The following is a 19220-nucleotide window of genomic DNA, read 5'->3' on the forward strand; positions in this document are numbered from 1 at the left end:
AGTAGTCGCAAATCCATTGCAAAAATGAATTTGCGACAGATTTGCAACTACTTTGGTTAGTTTCCAAACACCTCATCACAAATCCATTTTTGCGACTAATTTTTGAACAGTTGCAAATTTAGTGACGGATTTGCAACTGCCATCTAGCGACTAACTTTTAAATTTTAGCAACTAAATCATTGTCCGTCGTAAAATATTTGCGACGGATTAGCAACTACAGAGACCAATGTTTTAAGATTACCTTTGCGACGGATTAGCGATTACAAGACCAAACTTTTGCAACTACGAGACTAAACCTTTGCAACTATAGAGACTAGTTTTATTGCGACGGATTTGCGAAAACTGAGACTAATTTCTTTCGCGACGGATTAGCAACTACTTACGAGACCAAACTTTTGCGACTACAAAACTAATTATTTGTAACAGATTAGCGACTACTGAGAATAATTATTTTGCAACTAACTAATTAGTCTCTAAACCAAATTTGCAGTCGCTAAATTTTTGCGACTGACTATCAATATTTGAGACCATAATTTAGCGACAACCAATATGAAGCACAAAATACGGTAACCACGCATAAATTCAAATAACCAAAATATTAATTTCATTCAAATATCCAAAATATCATCAATTTTGTATCAATGTATTAATAAACAATATTTAACTCATATGACTAATTGTTTCAAAAGTCACCTCCCATATAAAAAAAGCTACTTCAAATAAGAACTAATGACAATGTAAAAGACCAGTTGCTCACAATATTACCACCAAGAAAATAAAAATCACTTAGTTGTATCACGAGAGCGGGTGATTGTAGGTGTAGGAGGTTCAGAAGGACGGTAACGTTGTTGGACAAGTGATGCCATTTCCTGCATGTTTTTTGCATAGCTAATTTTTCCTTCTTCCATGTATCTTTTTCGATCTCATGATTTTCGACGAATTCCTTAGCATATTTTAGGCTCTATGCCACTATTTTTTGGCTTTCTTCTACCTTTTTATGGTTTTCTTCCGCCATCTTCTTTAAATCTTCAACTTGAGAGCTTAGTTGAGAAATCATGGAAGGAGTGGAAGATGATGCAGTGAGTTGAGAAGTAGAATCGCTCTTGTAATACATTTGTGAAGCAATCCCTAAACCGTAGACTTTTCCTTTCTTTTTCCCACCTACAACCTCCAAGTAGACTTTGTCAGGGTTTATCTCAATTCCTTTGTTCTTATATTCCTCATGTTTTTTCATATATTCTCCCTACATTAAGATATGTATTAGTAACTATGATCTCCAATGTTAAAACTTAAAAAGGCTAAAAACATTAAAAAAAAAAAAAGTTCAAATAAAAATTGCAACACTTATTGCAAAATAATTTATGTAAGCATTTATTAGTAAAAACTTCGGCAGAATCTCCTTAGTAAATTGAAGAATTCCCCCCTATAGGGTATGGCTTCAAAATAAACCTATTTCAATTCACATTATGCCATACCACATTAATCATATGATTAACACCGGCAAATCATTTTATCCTCCAACTCAATCACACAAACAAATAAACAATCTATAATATCTCTAAACATTAACTACCATATATTTTTTTTGTAATCTTAGCAAAATTTAGAAGTATACTCATACCATGACTTTTTGAGACTTGTCACCCATCAATTCAACTTCATCATTGCCCACACAAACAGAATGAGTGCTCTCATAGACTTCAACAGCTAAATTCCATCCTTTTTCTTTGCCTTGTATTAAAAGAAGTTGTTAGCACTAAAAATAATACAACAAAAAATTGGGAGAAATAGACTACAGAGCAATTGTAATAAAGACCAGTTATAGTTATCTCTTAGTGACTAAAAAGTTTCTACTTGCTTCAATCTTATATTATAAATCATAAGTTTGCTGCTAAAATCATACACTTACCAATTTTTTTAACCACTTAAGGAGTATATACGTTACCTTGGCGATGGCCAGGGTCAAACTTCTCTAATGTTTGGCCACATAACCGATTATCTCTTGCTTGGTTAGAACGTTTCAGAAAATCAGGATGCTTACGCTTATTAAAGAATTCAGCTCAAACAGTGTCAGTCATGAAACTAACTTGCTTATGGAGAGACATTTTGTAAACTTGGTTCAATGTACCCCTAAGTCTGTCCCCAGCTTTTTTGTCAAATTCTCTCCTAGCCTTAGCATCGAACTCGGGTCTCCAAGTATATGTACGCTGCACATAATTAACAAGTAAAGTTTTAAATTTTAACTCAAAATAGCATATTATACATAAATAATCTCATAAATTATTTTTTTACAAGTACTATCATTAATGCAATTAAGGATTGTATTACCTTTTGTAGTATGCTTGTATATATAATTAAACAAGGCATAAGAACTTTTTATTTCTAATTTATTTAACAAAAAGCAGCCTAACTTCAGATTGATTTCACAATATATCACTAGTTCTCAACAGACGGCAGTTGGACTTCATATAAACAAGACACACAATTGTGCCAACACTCCAACAGGGCAACAAAGTATAAATCAGACACAATTTAGCATAACCACATTTAGCTTGCTTCTGAAGAATATATAAGAGAGGAGCTGACACAGAGCATATTCTAGCTTTTCCATTCAAAAGCCAGAGCAATAATGACACAGAGCAGCTGCATACAATGCATAATTGGCAAATAGTTTTAAACATCCCCGATGCATAATTGTAATTAGCCCTTCAATTTTGGTGGAATATAACATTTTTTGTACTCTTCTAATTACATTATTTGATAACAGCAGTTGTGAATTTATTAATCAACACTTTTTTTTGGCAAGTCATATTATATCAAAATAAAGATTGAGATCGTACATCATACAAATAAGATGGCGCTAGAGTTTACCTCCTTACACCTTGTAGGAAGGGTTAAGGAGAGGATTCTTCATTTTCATGGCACTAAAAGAACGCCCCTTAGTCAAGCTTTAGGGACTCCTAAACCAACAGACTAAAAACAACTTAATAAACTAACAGTTGCACCATAGGTTCAAAACCTTTGCAAGCCACCCGAAAAAAGACCTGCACATACAGAGTAGTAAGTGTAACATGTTGACCACTGAAGATATTTTTGTTGGGGTTTGGTGAGTCCGACTCACCGCGGAAACAAATCCAAAAACAAGACCGCACTCGCAATAAATAAAACCATAAACATAATTAAATTAAACGCAAGATTAAGATAAAACGATTACCTTTTGGAGCGTGCTTTGCCCGACCAAAAGGGCTCTTACTTGAAAGCTTCGCCCTGAAAACACAAGAGCCTCCAACGGAAATCCACCCGCAAGAACGACTACCGACTTTTAGGTCCGTTGCCTCGAGGTTAGCAAGGCCCGACCAAAACCTGAGTATTATATGAGTTTAAGGGTTTTTGCAAATGCAATGCCCTATTAAACTCCTACTCAAGCAAAGAATTCTCAAGCCATGCTTTGGCTATTTATAAGGAAGGATAGCTTGTGAATTCCACTCATATTTTAATGTGGGACTTTTTCACAAAAAGATCCCACATGGATAGATTGATGAATTCAACCCTTAGTTAAATAAACCAAGGAACAAGTAACAAGTGTTACATGGTTAGGTGAGGACCACTTTCCCACTTGGTCCCCAAAGCAACTCACATGCATTGTGAGCTAACCATGTGTTACCCAACCTTGAGCCCCAAGTTGGGTTCGGTTGGGCCACTTTCTTTTGGCCCGTGTCCATGACCCGTCACACGGGTCCACGGCCCCTTTCCGCACGTGCCGCCGTCGTGGCGCGCTGCTACGTGGCACGCTGCAACTTGGTGGCTGCCAACGTGGCGGCTGCCAATGTGGTGCTGCCACATGGCACGCTCCTATTTGGCGCACTCTTCTAGTCTTTCGCATGGCTAGCTAGGATTTTACTTGTTACTTGAGCATTTTCCCGTCTTGCCAAATACTAAATTTTTGGCTCGACATTTGAGATTCTCCTACGCTCGGTTTCGACACTCCAAGCTCGAATTTTTGACGTCTAAATATTAATTACTCGGGAGACTCATTCATTTCTTCCGAATTAATTCGTCGTGTCGGTTCGTTCATTGCTTGGGTGTGACTCGAAGGGTTCAGTCAAGATTAAGCTGTAATATTAATTATACATTTATATTACTGATCGGAAGCGGCCTCCACCTAGGCATTCCGATCACTTGACCCTACTAAATATATTAGCTTTCTAATAATTCTGAACCCATTATCAGAATAATACACTTGTTTGAAGGACAACATTCCTTTCAATCTCCCACTTATCCTTCCGGACAAGTGAGCTTTCAGTGTATAACCCCTTTCTTATGTCTCTTCATGAACTATAGGGTAAGATTATTCGTCATCCCTATTACGTCCAGAAGTGTTTCTCGAAATCCGAGTTTGACTGTCAATAAGCAGATGATTTCTAAAATTCATCTGAGCACGACCATGCATTTTCACAGTCTCGCTCTTCGAGAGGCCTTGTAAACAACAAGACATGCTCCCTATTGTTAGTAGGGGGACATTCCTAGTCTTGTAATGTAGCTTCTCTTACTAAGAGGACCTAGCCGCCTGAGTGATGCCGTTATAATCCCCTGTTACGACAGACGTTTGACAATCATCAAAGCGGACTAGTACTCAAACAAGAAAGCTCACAAAACTCATGGTCAGGGAAAAAGGTTCCGATAGCAATAATGAGAAGTACACTTATGACAATTTTTAATCTCTTAAAAAATATTCTCATAGGTCGATCCAGTATGGTTCTAAACCAATACCTGTGCAAATGATTCATGACAATCATGTCCTTGTAGCACATGAAACGGTGCTATGAATCAAACTACATACTAATCTCAACTGGTCATTAATCGTCCATCGTTTAAATGACCTCGATTAGGGATAATTTTTTATTATAATATTCAACGTTCACTTCATAGATGTTTCCTTACCAAGACTGGTCTTGGTATCCTATTTTGAATATTCTAAGAATCGAATGGACTCGTTATTTAATTCTAAACCACAATTAAATAACAAATGGAGTGATAAAAATTGCATGAAATTTTAAATTACTCCAAAACCTTAATGGTTCATCTTATGATAAATGGTTTTTCTGAATGTTTTAAGAGTATCACTCTTCATAAAACTTCTATAGAAATCACACCCATATCTAATATGCTTGATTTCTTTCATGCAATTGTGAATGTTGTCGTTCACTTATTGCATAGGTTTAGTTATAACTACTTTGCTAATCTTAGCATCTTCATTACTGATCACTTTCATAATAAGATGATAAAATTTGAGAGTGTCATAGATTATATGTGATTTAGGATTTATTGTCCAAGTGATGGCTCCCACTCATTTTCATGATTGAGACCTTCAACTTGACAACCTACAATCATTAAATTTCAGCAATGAACTTTCCATAGAACATCTTCTTTATTATTGCCATTAAGGCAACAATATTCTCAACATATATTTTAGTAGACTTCCTGATGATGCTTTGCTTGGGTTTCACTCCAAACGGCTCACAATGATTTGGGATACCCTAATCACTTGTGATCATGGAAATTTTCCTTAGATTCCTTCACATTACACATAGATGCACGTCCATGTTACCATTCTCATGCCATGACTTATTGTTAGCCCGTGCTTATAAACGACTTCGTTGTTAAGGTTTGTGCTTGCAACATCAATTCTCAAATTTTATTTGTTTCCACAAGTCAAGAACTCATCCTGTTACTTATCCAAGTACTTTGGATGTTCTTGGCCATAATATAACGATCTATTACATAGATTCAGGTTGATTGGTACTACATACATACTTCACATGCTCTAAGCAAGTAAGTCGTGCGACGATTCCATATCACAACGTACATGATGGATTAAATTGCAGAGTAATTCTCAATCTTATTCCATCAATTTGTCATTTTAGCTCATTTAGTTTCACCGAGTCTTTGCTAAATTGTTTGCTATGTGATATAGTTGAAAGTCTTTATTTGAGTCTTTCATGTTTGACTTAGTATTTAGCCTAGCTTATACTTAGTTCAAACATTTACTTAGTTTTATACATACGGGTCGAAAGTCTTTCATAGTCCTTCGATTCATGTTTAACACGGTAAAATCCTTTACGCATTCAAACATTTTATTAAGTCTATACAATATATCTTAATACCAATATGTACTAAGTATCGTCTTTTTCTTGGCCCGTTGTCGAAATTACTTTCAAATCTAAGTGTAGACACCCATTTGTGTCTCCCTAACACCAAACCCAGTGATGAGTACTGTAGGGAATAATTTTAAGCCTTTAAAATCCCACTAGCTTGAACCCCACTGTGATCATACACTAAAGTACGGTGGCGTCCAAAAGGGAAGAAGATAGAGCAAAAAAGTCGCCAACAAGTTTTTAAGGAACTTGTAAACCATCACGAGGTGAAGGTTACACCCCTTAACGATCCAAGAGATCGTCAACCCCATAAGGTCATGAACCAAATAAGGGTCCGGGGATGAAGGTACAAATCCAACCTAAAAGAGATTGAACCTGCCCTAATAATAGGCCTCTACTTTATTCTGATCGTATTCATGTGCGCTTTTTAATTAACATGCAATCAATATGATTAACCCTAAACCTGTTTATCTATGTTGTTTGAATATAATGCACAAATAAACTATTATTGACGATCACTAGAATTTATAATCATATTAACCCTAAACAAGATTATTAATTATCTTATTAAGCATGATTACAAGTATCAATTCCCTTTAAGCATGCATAAAAGGTGTGATCAAGCAATAAAGAATAAATAATGTATCAAGCAACATAATCAATAATAATTATCATGAATAAAATTACAATCATAAATAAAATAATCATCATCAAAATAATAATAATCATAATCATAATCATATTCATGTTAATATTAAAGCATAAGAAAAATAGCAAGATCCTAGGCATGATACTAACAAGATTAATAACAAACCCTAGCATGTCACTAAGCAATAAAAATCAAATCTTTAGCCCTAACATGATACTAACATGAATTAATATTAGGAAGAATATAGGAAGCATCGTAACAATCATATTTAATATATTAAAATTACCCTAGACATGATACTAGGAATCATAATAACAATATAAACATGATATCTACATCATAATATCAATAAATCAATTAAAGTACTTACTTTGATGCCTCGTACCTCTTTCTAATAACTAAATACACGCGTTAGTAACTTCAAGGAAAAATAATAATCAAAACAATTAAATTAAATAATTAAAAGAGAAATTTGGGACCAAACCCTCAGAAATTAAAACCTTTCACGTCTAGGGCGAAGGCGACTTCGAATATGGCTTAGTGTTTCTAGATCTTGTGAATGCGGAATTTTGTATGAAAAAGAAAAGTTTAAAAAAGAGAGAGAGAGAGAATAATCAAGGAAACCTTGATGAGAGTTGGTGAATTGAAATTAGAATTGATGAAATCTGGTGAATGAAAACGGAGTTTTTGATACGATATATATAGAGAAAATCAACCAAAAAAGATAATTTAACAAAACAGAGTCTGACGCACGCAAAACAAGATTGGCGCCAACCCTGTCTAGCTGGCGCCAGGCACCAGTGGCTAGCGCCAGACGCCAATGGCTAGCGTCTGGCGCCAAGCCTGGTTCCAAGCGCCAAGGCCTGGAGTTGGACGCCAAACTGGATTTCAACGCGTTTTCGAAAATCTGATAAATTTACCGTACTGGAAGATAAAATAATATAATTTCTTCGAAAAGGCTATTTGATCTTGATTTAAACTCTGAAAAGTCAACAAAGTCAACTTATCAATGCTAATTGAATTAGGAATGAAAAGAACCTTCTAGAAGATTCTAGAAGACTAAAACCATTTCTAATTGCATTAGAAATGATAAATCACATTAGGCCCTCCCCTAGATCATTGGGCCGTACATAAAGCTCAAACCGGGCCCAGTTTAGTAAATTGGCCATAACTTCCTCAATATTCATCGGAATTGGGCTTATAATATATCGTTGGAAAGGTCTTTGCAAGCCCCATCCAACTACACTATTATTGGACCCATATCATGGACCAACCAAACTAGATTGGCTGTTTTCTCAAAATAAGTTTTCAAAAACAGAGAGAAGAGAAAAGAAAATAAAACTTTCCGCAACACTAGACTTTCCACACTTTCTCTTCATTCGATTATGATTCGGGCGAAAGGTACTCATCACTGGGTTTGGTTTTGGGGAGACACAAATGGGTGTCTACAGAAGCCCCCACTTTGACTGAGTTTGGAGAAACGCGAGTTTCGAAAATGAAAGTCAAAGTAACGATAGGGACGGAGAATGATTCAGAACGTTCTGCGATCCTAAATCAATCTTGTAACGCCGATACCTGCAAAACTAGCATTAGTTAAACAGATAAAAGAGTTAAGAAACGCGTATCTTGCACCGTCGAGCACACGTCTCTGAAAGTAACCGATTTGTTTTGATCACCTCCTGCAAGCTAGAGAATGCCATCCCGCTTGAAAACCGCTACGCCCGTAACTGCTTCCAAATTAGAAGATTGCTTCGCCTGAAACTATCCTCCCCGCTATGATAACATTCCACGTCCAAGGGAACATCATCGAAGATTATTTCTCTTGAAACAATCTCCATCCGCATTGATAACATTCCGCGTCCAAGGGAACACTATCGAAAATTATTTCTCTTGAAATAATTCTCATCCGCATTGATAATATCCCACGTCCAAGGGAATACTATCGAAAATTATTTCTCTTGAAATAATTCTCATCCGCATTGATAATATCCCACGTCCAAGGGAATACTATCGAAGATTGCTTCTCTTGAAACAATCCTCAGTTGTTTGTGACAACTCTCCACAATCTAGGGAACGCCACCTTGCTGTTTCGATGTTCACTCGTCTCTGAACAAAGAGCTTCTTCTTGATATGTTCACGCGCCTCTGAACAAAGAGCGTCTTTTTTTATATGATCTTCTGAACGAGGTGTCCACACATCTATGAACGAAGATCTTGATAATAGGATGCCCACGCGTCTCTGAGCAAAAGAGCTTGAAAAGGATTTTCCACGCATCTCTGAACAAAAGAGCTTGATTGATATGCCCACGCGCCTCTGGAGCAAAAGAGCTTTTGAATGAAATGTCCACGCGTCTTTGAACAAAAGAGCTTTGATGATATGCCCACGCGTCTCTGGACAAAGAGCTTTGGTTGATATGCCCACGCGTCTCTGGAGCAAAAGAGCTTCTCATGGAAATGTTCACGCGTCTCTGAACAATAGAGCTTCGGTGCTTGAATGTTTGTTGCGATAATGTCTTGAAGAAAACATTTTCGAAGACCAACATTTGTCGATCTCTAAAGCTCGCCTGAACTTTGCTTTTGCTAAAACCAGTATGTCGGTGTTTCCGTAATGAGCCATATCTTAGGCGCTTTAAGCTAAGCGAGACGATCTTTCATCAGGTCGACCACTTATTGTGATTGTAATCAAACTGACTACTTAATCATGTCAAATTGCTATAGGGGCTAACTGGCGCACCAAGGAACCCAAAATTGTTGTATGAAGTCGAAATCACCTTTCTAAAAGGCTTCGAGTTCTGTTGTTGTTGAGATATTTCTGGCGCCAAGAATTGATTCTGTCGCCGAACGCTGTGATAGGGTCTTCCCTGTTCTGCTACACATGTATTTATTTTTTACTATAGAACTTTGGCAATTTCTTTAATTATCTTAGGGTTGAGCTAAGGCTTAATGTAGCTTGACTCATCGACTTGACACGACTCAAGGTATAAACTTGACTCGATATGTTTGACTGACTTGAGGTTGACTCAACTTGAAGTAACATGACACATGTGACTCGTGACCCGTGTGTGCATTGTAATGTGATCGTGCGACTCGAAAATGCAAAAAACAAAAATTTTCTATCATTTTTGTGGAGGGTACCGACTTTCTCCCGGAAAAAAAAAAAGAAAGCGAAGTTTGAAAATGCATGTTGAATGAGCTTAGTCAAATGTCATTCGATACTATCTCTCAAGGTGCAAGGATTAATCCATCCTAGGCTATCTCAACTATTGACTCAATGATGAAAGTATTTGGGTAACTTAGGCACGGAGGCTAAGCACTTCATACTTCGTGATGCAATGACAATTATGATTGATTTTGACGAAGCATGCTTCAGCGTTAAGATTTCATGACAAAGGGTTCCTAAGGGAAGTATATTTGGTCATGTATCTGTGAAGTGTGTGAAAGCGACACTAAAGCTAGGCCGCAAGAGCTAAGTGTGTGGGAAAATATTATTGTTAGAAGAGCCAAATAATGGTGACTCTTAGGCTAGGTAAGCTAATGATGTAGGGATCAAGCCCCCAAGTCTAGCTCTAAATGAATAGGGATGAGCATTTGAGATCCCTTGATATGATCATGGTGTAAGTGTGTGAATGTGAATATGAATGCATGTTTATTACGGCTGCACCTCGATGTGAGGTTGCCTACGTATCCGTTAGGAATCAGGCCGAACGTAGCTCTAGCCAAACCTTGCACAAGTGTGTGTATACCTCAAAAAGGTCATTTAAGGGTGTAACATGGTTAGGATAAAGGTTTGAAGAAGAAGGGGATAAAGGCTCAAGACCCTAGATAAGCCCCCAAGGTTTGCAACCTTGCTTTTGAATATTTGTATTTTTATGCTTGAGGTTTTCTACTCTTTTTTTAGCTCTCTTTTATCTTTTGCTTTAGAATCTATTTTATTTTTATAAGTGTGGGCAATCCCGATCATGCGGTCTATCAATCACTTGGCATTCATGTTTCTCAGGCACGGTACCGAGCACTCGATAAGAGCCGCAATCTGAGACATGTTCTTATTAAAGAAATTTTCATATCAAAGACATTGGAACACTTGCCCTTTTTGTACACTTTTATTTATTTTTTTGCTTTTGCTTATTTTTAATATTTTTTTTGATCTTTTGAAATCACTCAAGCTTTTTAGAATTGCATAAGTTACACACCATCCCATCCCTAGGTTAGGTAGATGTAGGTTGAAAAAATGAAGGGTCTATCGTTAGACGAGGCTTAAAGTGGCTTATGAAGAAAGGATTGTATATTTGAAAGGTGAAAGGAGATATGATGTGGCTACAAGGGGTGCCTCAAATCATTGGTATACCTTGTGTTTAGCTCGACATGGATTTTTTTTTTATTAGTATTTTTTTTTTTTTTTTTTGTATTCAGTTCAATGTGGTGATCATGTGCAAGGAAATAGATGCTCATTTTATTAGAAGAAAATAAAGAATCTACAAAGTTAATCTAAGGAAAGGAAAAGGTGCCTATGCTAGACTTATTGGGGAAAGAAAAGATGAAAAAGAAATAGAAAAAGAGGCCATGAAATCTTGTTATTGAAGCTCACCTCTTGTCTTGTGTTGTTTGCTCCGACATCATCCAGTCTTCTCGCTAGCTAGAGGCAATGGGATCTTATTTGCCTCTATGAGATCTTGAATGAGGTTTTGAAACCTGTAGCATTCATCAGTGGTATGACCGTGCCCTCGATGGTACTTGCAATAGGAGCTTGGATTCCATCTCGAAGATCGATTTTCTGGTGTTGGATCCTCGGTAGGGCCAATAAGTTTGATTAATCCTCGATCATAGAGACGATCGAAAGCAGCATCGTATGTCATTCCAATGGGCGTGAATTCTCGCCTGGGTTTCCTTTTAGATCCTTGATTGTCCATGGATAAGACACCATTATGGTCAAAGGTACTAACATTATTACTAGAGTGGGCGTTTTCGGAAGAAGAAGGATTGTCGCTCTTCTTTCCTTTCCAGCCGCCGTGGTTGTTGTTGTCAGTAGCTTTTTGCTTTGCGAGGTTGTCTTCGATTTCAATTCCGATGTCATAAACGGCCTTGAAAGTATTCAAATTGTGTTAATATTTCAAATGCTTCGAATACTTCTCTTGAAGATTCTTGATAAACATCCTCATAGACTCCTTTTCGGTGGGGACCTCAATCATCTTGGCGGAAGTTTCCCTCCATTTATTAAAGAAAGAAGTAAAACCTTCATTCTCTTTTTGTCTTAGCATCTCAAGTTGTCCATGGTCGGTTTCAACTTGGATATTGCAATTGTACCTATGAATGAAAGCGTTTACTATCGATTCCCAGGTAGAGGTATTCTCTTTGTCAAGGGAGAAGAACCATTGTTGGCAAATAGTTTCAAGAGATAGTGGGAATAGAGAGGGGAAAACCTTCTTATCGATACCCTTAATGTTCATTATAGTTTCGAAAGCTCTTAGATGGAAGTAAGGGTTATCTGTTGCCTTGAATTTAGGGATGTCAGTGGCGTTGAACTTATGCGGAAGAAGTTCCTTGTCCAGTGAGATCCCTTGTGAACTCATGCCTTGAAATTTATAGTCACTAGATAGCTTGCTTAGACTCTCTTGCATGAGGTTCATCTGTTGTTGCTTCACGGGATCATCAATCCTAAGTGCGAGAAGCTTCAGTGTCTTAGTCACAGTAGCCAATTGGTTCTTAAGATCATTGACTTCTTCTTGAGTTGCCATTATCTTCTTAGCCATCCTCTTTTGACGAATCGGTTTATCAAAAAGCGAGACTTGAATAAAGCGGTTGTCCTTGATTAATCGCCCTTCTCTCCTTGACCAAGTACTGTGGGAAAGGAAATTGGGGATATTTATTGTTAATTATTTGACTCAAACTTTATTCAACATGCAATGGATGGAGGAAGTGAAGAAAGATTGGAATAGAATGTGAAAGAAGATTTAGATGGAGGGATACGGAGAATTAGGAATAGAATGTACCCCCAACTTAAACGACGAAAAGACCGACTCATGCATGAACCTAAGACATGGTCATGGTGATGTGTACTCAAAGTGTGTCCTAAGACTAGTGAGTGTAGGTGACATGTTGAGACTCATGTCATGACCATGTGGCTAGACTATGTGACCAAGACTCGATTAATGACTCAACAAGGTGTTATTGACAGCGAAAATTAACCGAATTAATTAGTAAACTGGTTAATTAGACCCTAGGTGATGACTCGACCAATAATCCGAACTGTCGGCCAAGCGACAGGACTGGCGTCGCACTATGGTGGTTGGCGCTAGACAATTTAGTAAATGTCTGGCGCTGTACACTATAACGTGGCGCTACAGCTCAGACTTTGGCGCCAATATTGGAGCTTCGGTCTAGGACTGTTTTCGGTATTATTAGTCAGCTAGGGTATGCCTAAGGTAGTACTAGGTCAATTTCGATTAAAAAAAAAAACTTTAATGACTCAAACTAGTTAATTAATTAATTAAATAGGCAAAGTTCTTTAAGTCATTAATTTTAATCTCAACACAAATCAACAAACGGTTAAGAGAAACATAGAATATATATGCACAACAAATAATGCACAATTAGTCAAGTAGGCACAATATGATGCAATGAGTTTGCAACCTAACCATGACTCTAGTTCTCTAAAGTTCGGGATATGGTTTAGTCAATAGAAGGTCCATGGTTTGGTGAATTCAACATCTCGGATGTACCCTTTGTTTCCAGGAGCGTTCAATCGGGTAGATGGAGCATGAATTCCCAGAGGGTTATGTCCATATGTAGAACACATATGGGTTTCAGAAAAGTGAGAAAAAATTCAATCAGGAAGTAGGATCGAGCAAACAATACGAAAAACCGGTCGAAATTAGAACGCATATTTCTGGCTCGGTATTGGGGGAAATTGGCGCCAGCAAACAGAGACTGGCGCCAACTTTTAACTGTAGCGCCTGGCGCCAATACTGGCGTCTTGCGCTACGGCTAAAAGTGTGGCGCCAAGCTCTGGCCCCTGACGCTACTTCCCACATGCCTCAGCAGCTTTCTGTGCTCGATAAAATCTTCCAGTTTCGAGCGGTGTTATTTCAGTCCTAGTTGTGAAAGACATTTCTCAAATTTCCTACGTGTAAAATCCTATGTTTTTGACTCATTACGGATGGTCTTTCCAATGAGAACCTTTTTATGCATATGAAAATAATGTTAATCAAAATTACGCACATGAAATACTTAGAACTTTTCGAGTCTCATCCACTCGTTCTAAATCATTGCCGAAACAAATTCAGGAATTAAAATAGAAATCCTCCCCAGCGGAGTCGCCAAAAACTGTAGGGAATAATTTCAATCCTTTAAAATCCCACTAGCTTGAACCCCACTGTGATCATACACTAAAGTACGGTGGCGTCCAAAAGAGAAGAAGATAGAGCAAAAGAGTCGCCAACAAGTTTTTAAGGAGCTTGTAAACCATCACGAGGTGAAGGTTACACCCCTTAACGATCCAAGAGATCGTCAACTCCATAAGGTCATGAACCAAATAAGGGTCCGGGGATAAAGGTACAAATCCAACCTAAAAGAGATTGAACCTGCCCTAATAATAGGCCTCTACTTTATTCTGATCGTATTCATGTGCACTTTTTAATTAACATGCAATCAATAGGATTAACCCTAAACCTATTTATCTATGTTGGTTGAATATAATGCACAAATAAACTATTATTGGCGATCACTTGAATTTATAATCATATTAACCCTAAACAAGATTATTAATTATCTTATTAAGCATGATTACAAGTACCAATTCCCTTAAAGCATGCATAAAAGGTGTGATCAAGCAATAAAGAATAAATAATGTATCAAGCAACATAATCAATAATAATTATCATGAATAAAATTACAGTCATAAATAAAATAATCATCATCAAAATAATAATAATCATAATCATAATCATATTCATGTTAATATTAAAGCATAATAAAAACAGCAAGATCCTAGGCATGATACTTACAAGATTAATAACAAACCCTAGCATGTCACTAAGCAATAAAAATCAAATCTTTAGCCCTAACATGATACTAACATGAATTAATATTAGGAAGAATATAGGAAGCATCGTAACAATCATATTTAATATATTAAAAATACCCTAGACATGATACTAGGAATCATAATAACAATATAAACATGAAATCTACATCATAATATCAATAAATCAATTAAATTACTTACTTTGATGCCTCGTACCTCTTTCTAATAACAAAATACACGCGTTAGTAACTTCAAGGAAAAATAATAATCAAAACAATTAAATTAAATAATTGAAAGAGAAATTTGGGACCAAACCCTCAAAAATTAAAACCTTTCACGTCTAGGGCGAAGGCGACTTCGAATAGGCTAAGTGTTTCTAGATCTTGTGAATGCGGAATTTTGTATGAAAAAAAAAAGTTTAGAAAAGAGAGAGAGAGAGAATAATCAAGGAAACCTTGATGAGAGTTGGTGAATTGAAATTAGAATTGATGAAATCTGGTGAATGAAAACGGAGTTTTTGATACGATATTTATAGAGAAAATCAACCAAAAAAGATAATTTAACAAAACAGAGTCTGACGCACGCAAAACAAGATTGGCGCCAACCCTGGCTAGCTGGCGCCAAGCACCAGTGGCTAGCGCCAGACGCCAATGGCTAGCGTCTGGCGCCAAGCCTGGTTCCAGGCGCCAAGGCCTGGGGTTGGACGCCAAACTGGATTTCAACGCGTTTTCGAAAATCTGATAAATTTACCGTACTTGAAGATAAAATAATATAATTTCTTCGAAAATGCTATTTGATCTTGATTAAAACTCTGAAAAGTCAACAAAGTCAACTTATCAATGCTAATTGAATTAGGAATGAAAAGAACCTTCTAGAAGATTCTAGAAGACTAAAACCATTTCTAATTGCATTAGGAATGATAAATCACATTAGGCCCTCCCCTAGATCATTGGGCCGTACATAAAGCTCAAACCGGGCCCAGTTTAGTAAATTGGCCATAACTTCCTCAATATTCATCGGAATTGGGCTTATAATATATCGTTGGAAAGGTCTTTCTAAGCCCCATCCAATTAAACTACTATTGGACACATATCATGGACCAACCAAACTGGATTGGCTGTTTTCTCAAAATAAGTTTTCAAAAACAGAGAGAAGAGAAAAGAAAATAAAACTTTCCGCATCACTAAACTTTCCACACTTTCGCTTCATTCGATTATGATTCGACGCGAAAGTTAACTTTTTAGAGTTTTAATCATAATAAAAGATTGTTTTTGAGGAAAATACGATTTTATCCTCCTGTACGGTAAATTTCTATCTGATTTCAAAAAAACGCGTTAATAATTAAGTTAGCTTCAAACGCCAGCATTAGCGCCTGACGCTAAGCTTGGCGCCTGGCGCTAGCGTTAGCGCTGGCGCTAATGACAGCACCTGGCGCTAGCCTCGTTTGGCGCGTTAGAACTCTGTTTTGGTTTTCTATCTTTTTGGCTGATTTTCTCTATAAATAGTCTTCTAAAAACTCCGTTTTCGTTCACCAACTCTCATCAAGAAATTCTTGATTACTCTCTCTCTCTCTCTCTTTTCTAAACTAGCCTTTTCTCAAATACAAAATTCTGCATTCGCAAGACCTAGACACACCTAGCATAATTCGAAGTTGCCTTCGCCCTAGACGTGAAAGGTTTTGATATTTCTGATTGTTTGGTCCCAAATCTCTCTTTCAATTATTATTTAATTTAATTGTTTGATTATTATTTTCCTTGAAGTTACTAACACGTGTATTTTGTTATTAGAAAGAGGTACGATGCATCCAAGTAAGTACTTTAATGGTTTAATTGATATTATGATATAGAAATCATGTTTAGATTGTTATTTTGATTCCTAGTATCATGTAAGGATGTTTTCCTTAATTTGATGTTTAGGGTGACAACAATAAATTCCTAGTATCATGTCTAGGGTAGCTTTAATACCAAGTATGATTAAAAGTATGATGCCTTTTATATTCCTTCCTAATATTAATATCATGTTAGTATCATGTTAGGGCTAAAGCTTTGATTTTTATTGTTTAGTGACATGCTAGGGTTTGTTATTAATCTTGTTAGTATCATGCCTAGGATCTTGCTATTATTATGCGTTAACATGAATATTATGATTGTAATTGTTTTGATGATGATTTATGATTATTTTAATTCTGATTATTATGTTGCTTGATAGTTATTGTTATTGCTTGATCACACCTTTTTATGTGTGTTTAAAGGGAATTTGTACTTGTAATCACGCTTATATAAGATAATTAATAATCTTGTTTAGGGTTAATATGATTATAATTCAAGTGATCACCAATAATAGTTTTATTCGTGCATTAATATTCAACCAACATAGATAAACAGGTTTAGGGTAATCCTATTGATTATATGTTAGTCAGGAAGCGCACATGAATAAGATAAGAATAAAGTAGAGGCCTATTATTAGGGCGAGTTCAATCTCTTTTAGGTTGGATTTGTACCTTCATCCCCGAACTATCAGTCATAGTTCCAGACCTATTGGAATTGACGATCTCCTGGATCGTTAAGGGGTGTAACCTTCACCTTGTGAACGGTTTACAAGTTCCTAAAACTTGTTGGCGACTCTTTTGCTCTATCTTCTTTCCTTTTAGACGCCACCGTACTTTAGTGTATGATCACAGTTGGGTTGAAGCTAGGGATAATGCTTGAAATATTCCCTACACTAAGCATTTAGTATTTGATAGTTATTTCACAATAGAGCTCATAAACTTTTCATTGGACCTTAATATAATTTACTTTTGCTCGCACTAAACTTCTTATTCATAAGAATTTATATGTTTCTCCATAAGTCAATCCTCTTATTAGCTTCATGAGAAAACATGTTCCAATTCCTATATGCAATGCTTCCTTAAATCCCATAATGGATTCTTTAAGCTTGCTTTCAAATCTAGCATTATTTTAAATTTTCAAAACCCTTAGACTATTTTATAGTCACTTCTAAACTCCTATTTTAGGAAGGCGGTTTTGGTATCTATTTTTCCATATATCATATGTGCAATTTTGCTAGAACAATCACGAAAAGACTTGAGCATTCTGATTGGTGAGTAGGTTTTTATTAAAATCACCTCTGTGAATTTAATTGTATCATTTTCAACCAATCTAGCTATGTATGCATATACATTTCCACATTTGTTAGTTTTCTTCTTGAAAACTTATTTACAATCGATGGGTCTTTCACCCTTCATGCAAATTAATCAAGTTTCAAACATGATTTTCAAACATGAGGTCTGTTTCGGATTTTCATGGCCTCTAACCAATATTTGAAATTTGGATTTGTCGTAGCTATTTAACAAGACATTATTGCTTTACTATCTAATAGTAAATAGTATGCTTGTAAGTCTTAGGTTTATTTCTAACTTGATAGAAATTTATAGGATTCAATCCAAGCCTTTGGTGAATTCTATACCTTTATGGGGCAATTGCATCAACCACTGAGTTTCAAGGCGCTTCCAAAGCCCTTTTATTATGTTGATCTTACTCCAACATTTCTGATGTTTTATGAGTAACGAATTCTCTTTTAAGGCACTTGTAAAGTCCTTTTGAGTATTCTTGATCAAGCATTCTCACAAATTCCTTTTAAGGTCTTATGAGATTCTCAGTTCTAGTTTGTTGCTAAGCTCGATGGTCATCGAGTTCATTTTCCTCCTACTTGTCGTTTTGGAAATGTGTTACTTTCCAGAAAGACACCACTTAGAGCAACAAACACTATGTTCTCAATTAGGTTGTGGAGGTAATGCCCATGGTCTCCCTTGAATGCTTACAAAGAGACATGTACATTGTCTTTGGGTAAAAGTTCGTTGCAAAACAAACAGTTAGCTCCCACTTGAGCTATCTTAGCCTTTAATGAGCCATTAAGCTCCCACTCAACCACCTAGCTCTTGTTAAGCCGATGAGCTCCCACTAAGTCACTTAACTCCCACTGAGCTAGTGAACTCCCACTGTGGCTAAGAGTTTTAGACATATACTTGAAGAGACATTTAGAAGATAATTCTATCCATAACTGAATGTGGCGTCCTTTCTTAGCTTTGACATTTTGTATAGTTTAACATTAGTCCTTCGTGCAAATCTTAAGAACTTTATAGGAAGGGATGTGATCCATCATTGTTCGAGTCATTTTTAAATGGCATCGAGGTCTCCGTGAAGTCACACTATGTTCTTTGTGGAGTTATTTATGAAAATTTCAATTTCATAACTTTGTGATGTTCACGCTTGTCTCAAGAAAACATCGCTCGATCTAATCTAGAAGTTTCAATATCTTTCCAAGTCGATTTTGTACTTCACTGAACTCTTGAACTATTCAAGGTCAAATTTGTTAATATTTGATGAATATAGCCATAT

At 36.5% G+C, this 19220-nt stretch overlaps 1 protein-coding gene across 1 annotated transcript; it reads right to left on the minus strand.

Annotated features, from left to right (window-relative positions):
• Window positions 1-510: 510 nt before the first annotated feature.
• LOC110695602 lies at window positions 511-2214 on the minus strand. Its single transcript, XM_021872811.1, has 2 exons — window positions 1622-2214; window positions 511-1243 (listed from the first exon to the last, which is right to left on the minus strand). The coding sequence occupies exons 1-2, from the start codon at window positions 1646-1648 to the stop codon at window positions 962-964; spliced, it is 309 nt and encodes a 102-aa protein (XP_021728503.1). The 5' UTR covers window positions 1649-2214; the 3' UTR covers window positions 511-961.
• Window positions 2215-19220: the final 17006 nt, after the last annotated feature.

This window comes from Chenopodium quinoa, unplaced genomic scaffold, assembly GCF_001683475.1.
Source record: "Chenopodium quinoa cultivar QQ74 unplaced genomic scaffold, ASM168347v1, whole genome shotgun sequence".
Classification (NCBI taxonomy): domain Eukaryota; kingdom Viridiplantae; phylum Streptophyta; class Magnoliopsida; order Caryophyllales; family Amaranthaceae; genus Chenopodium; species Chenopodium quinoa.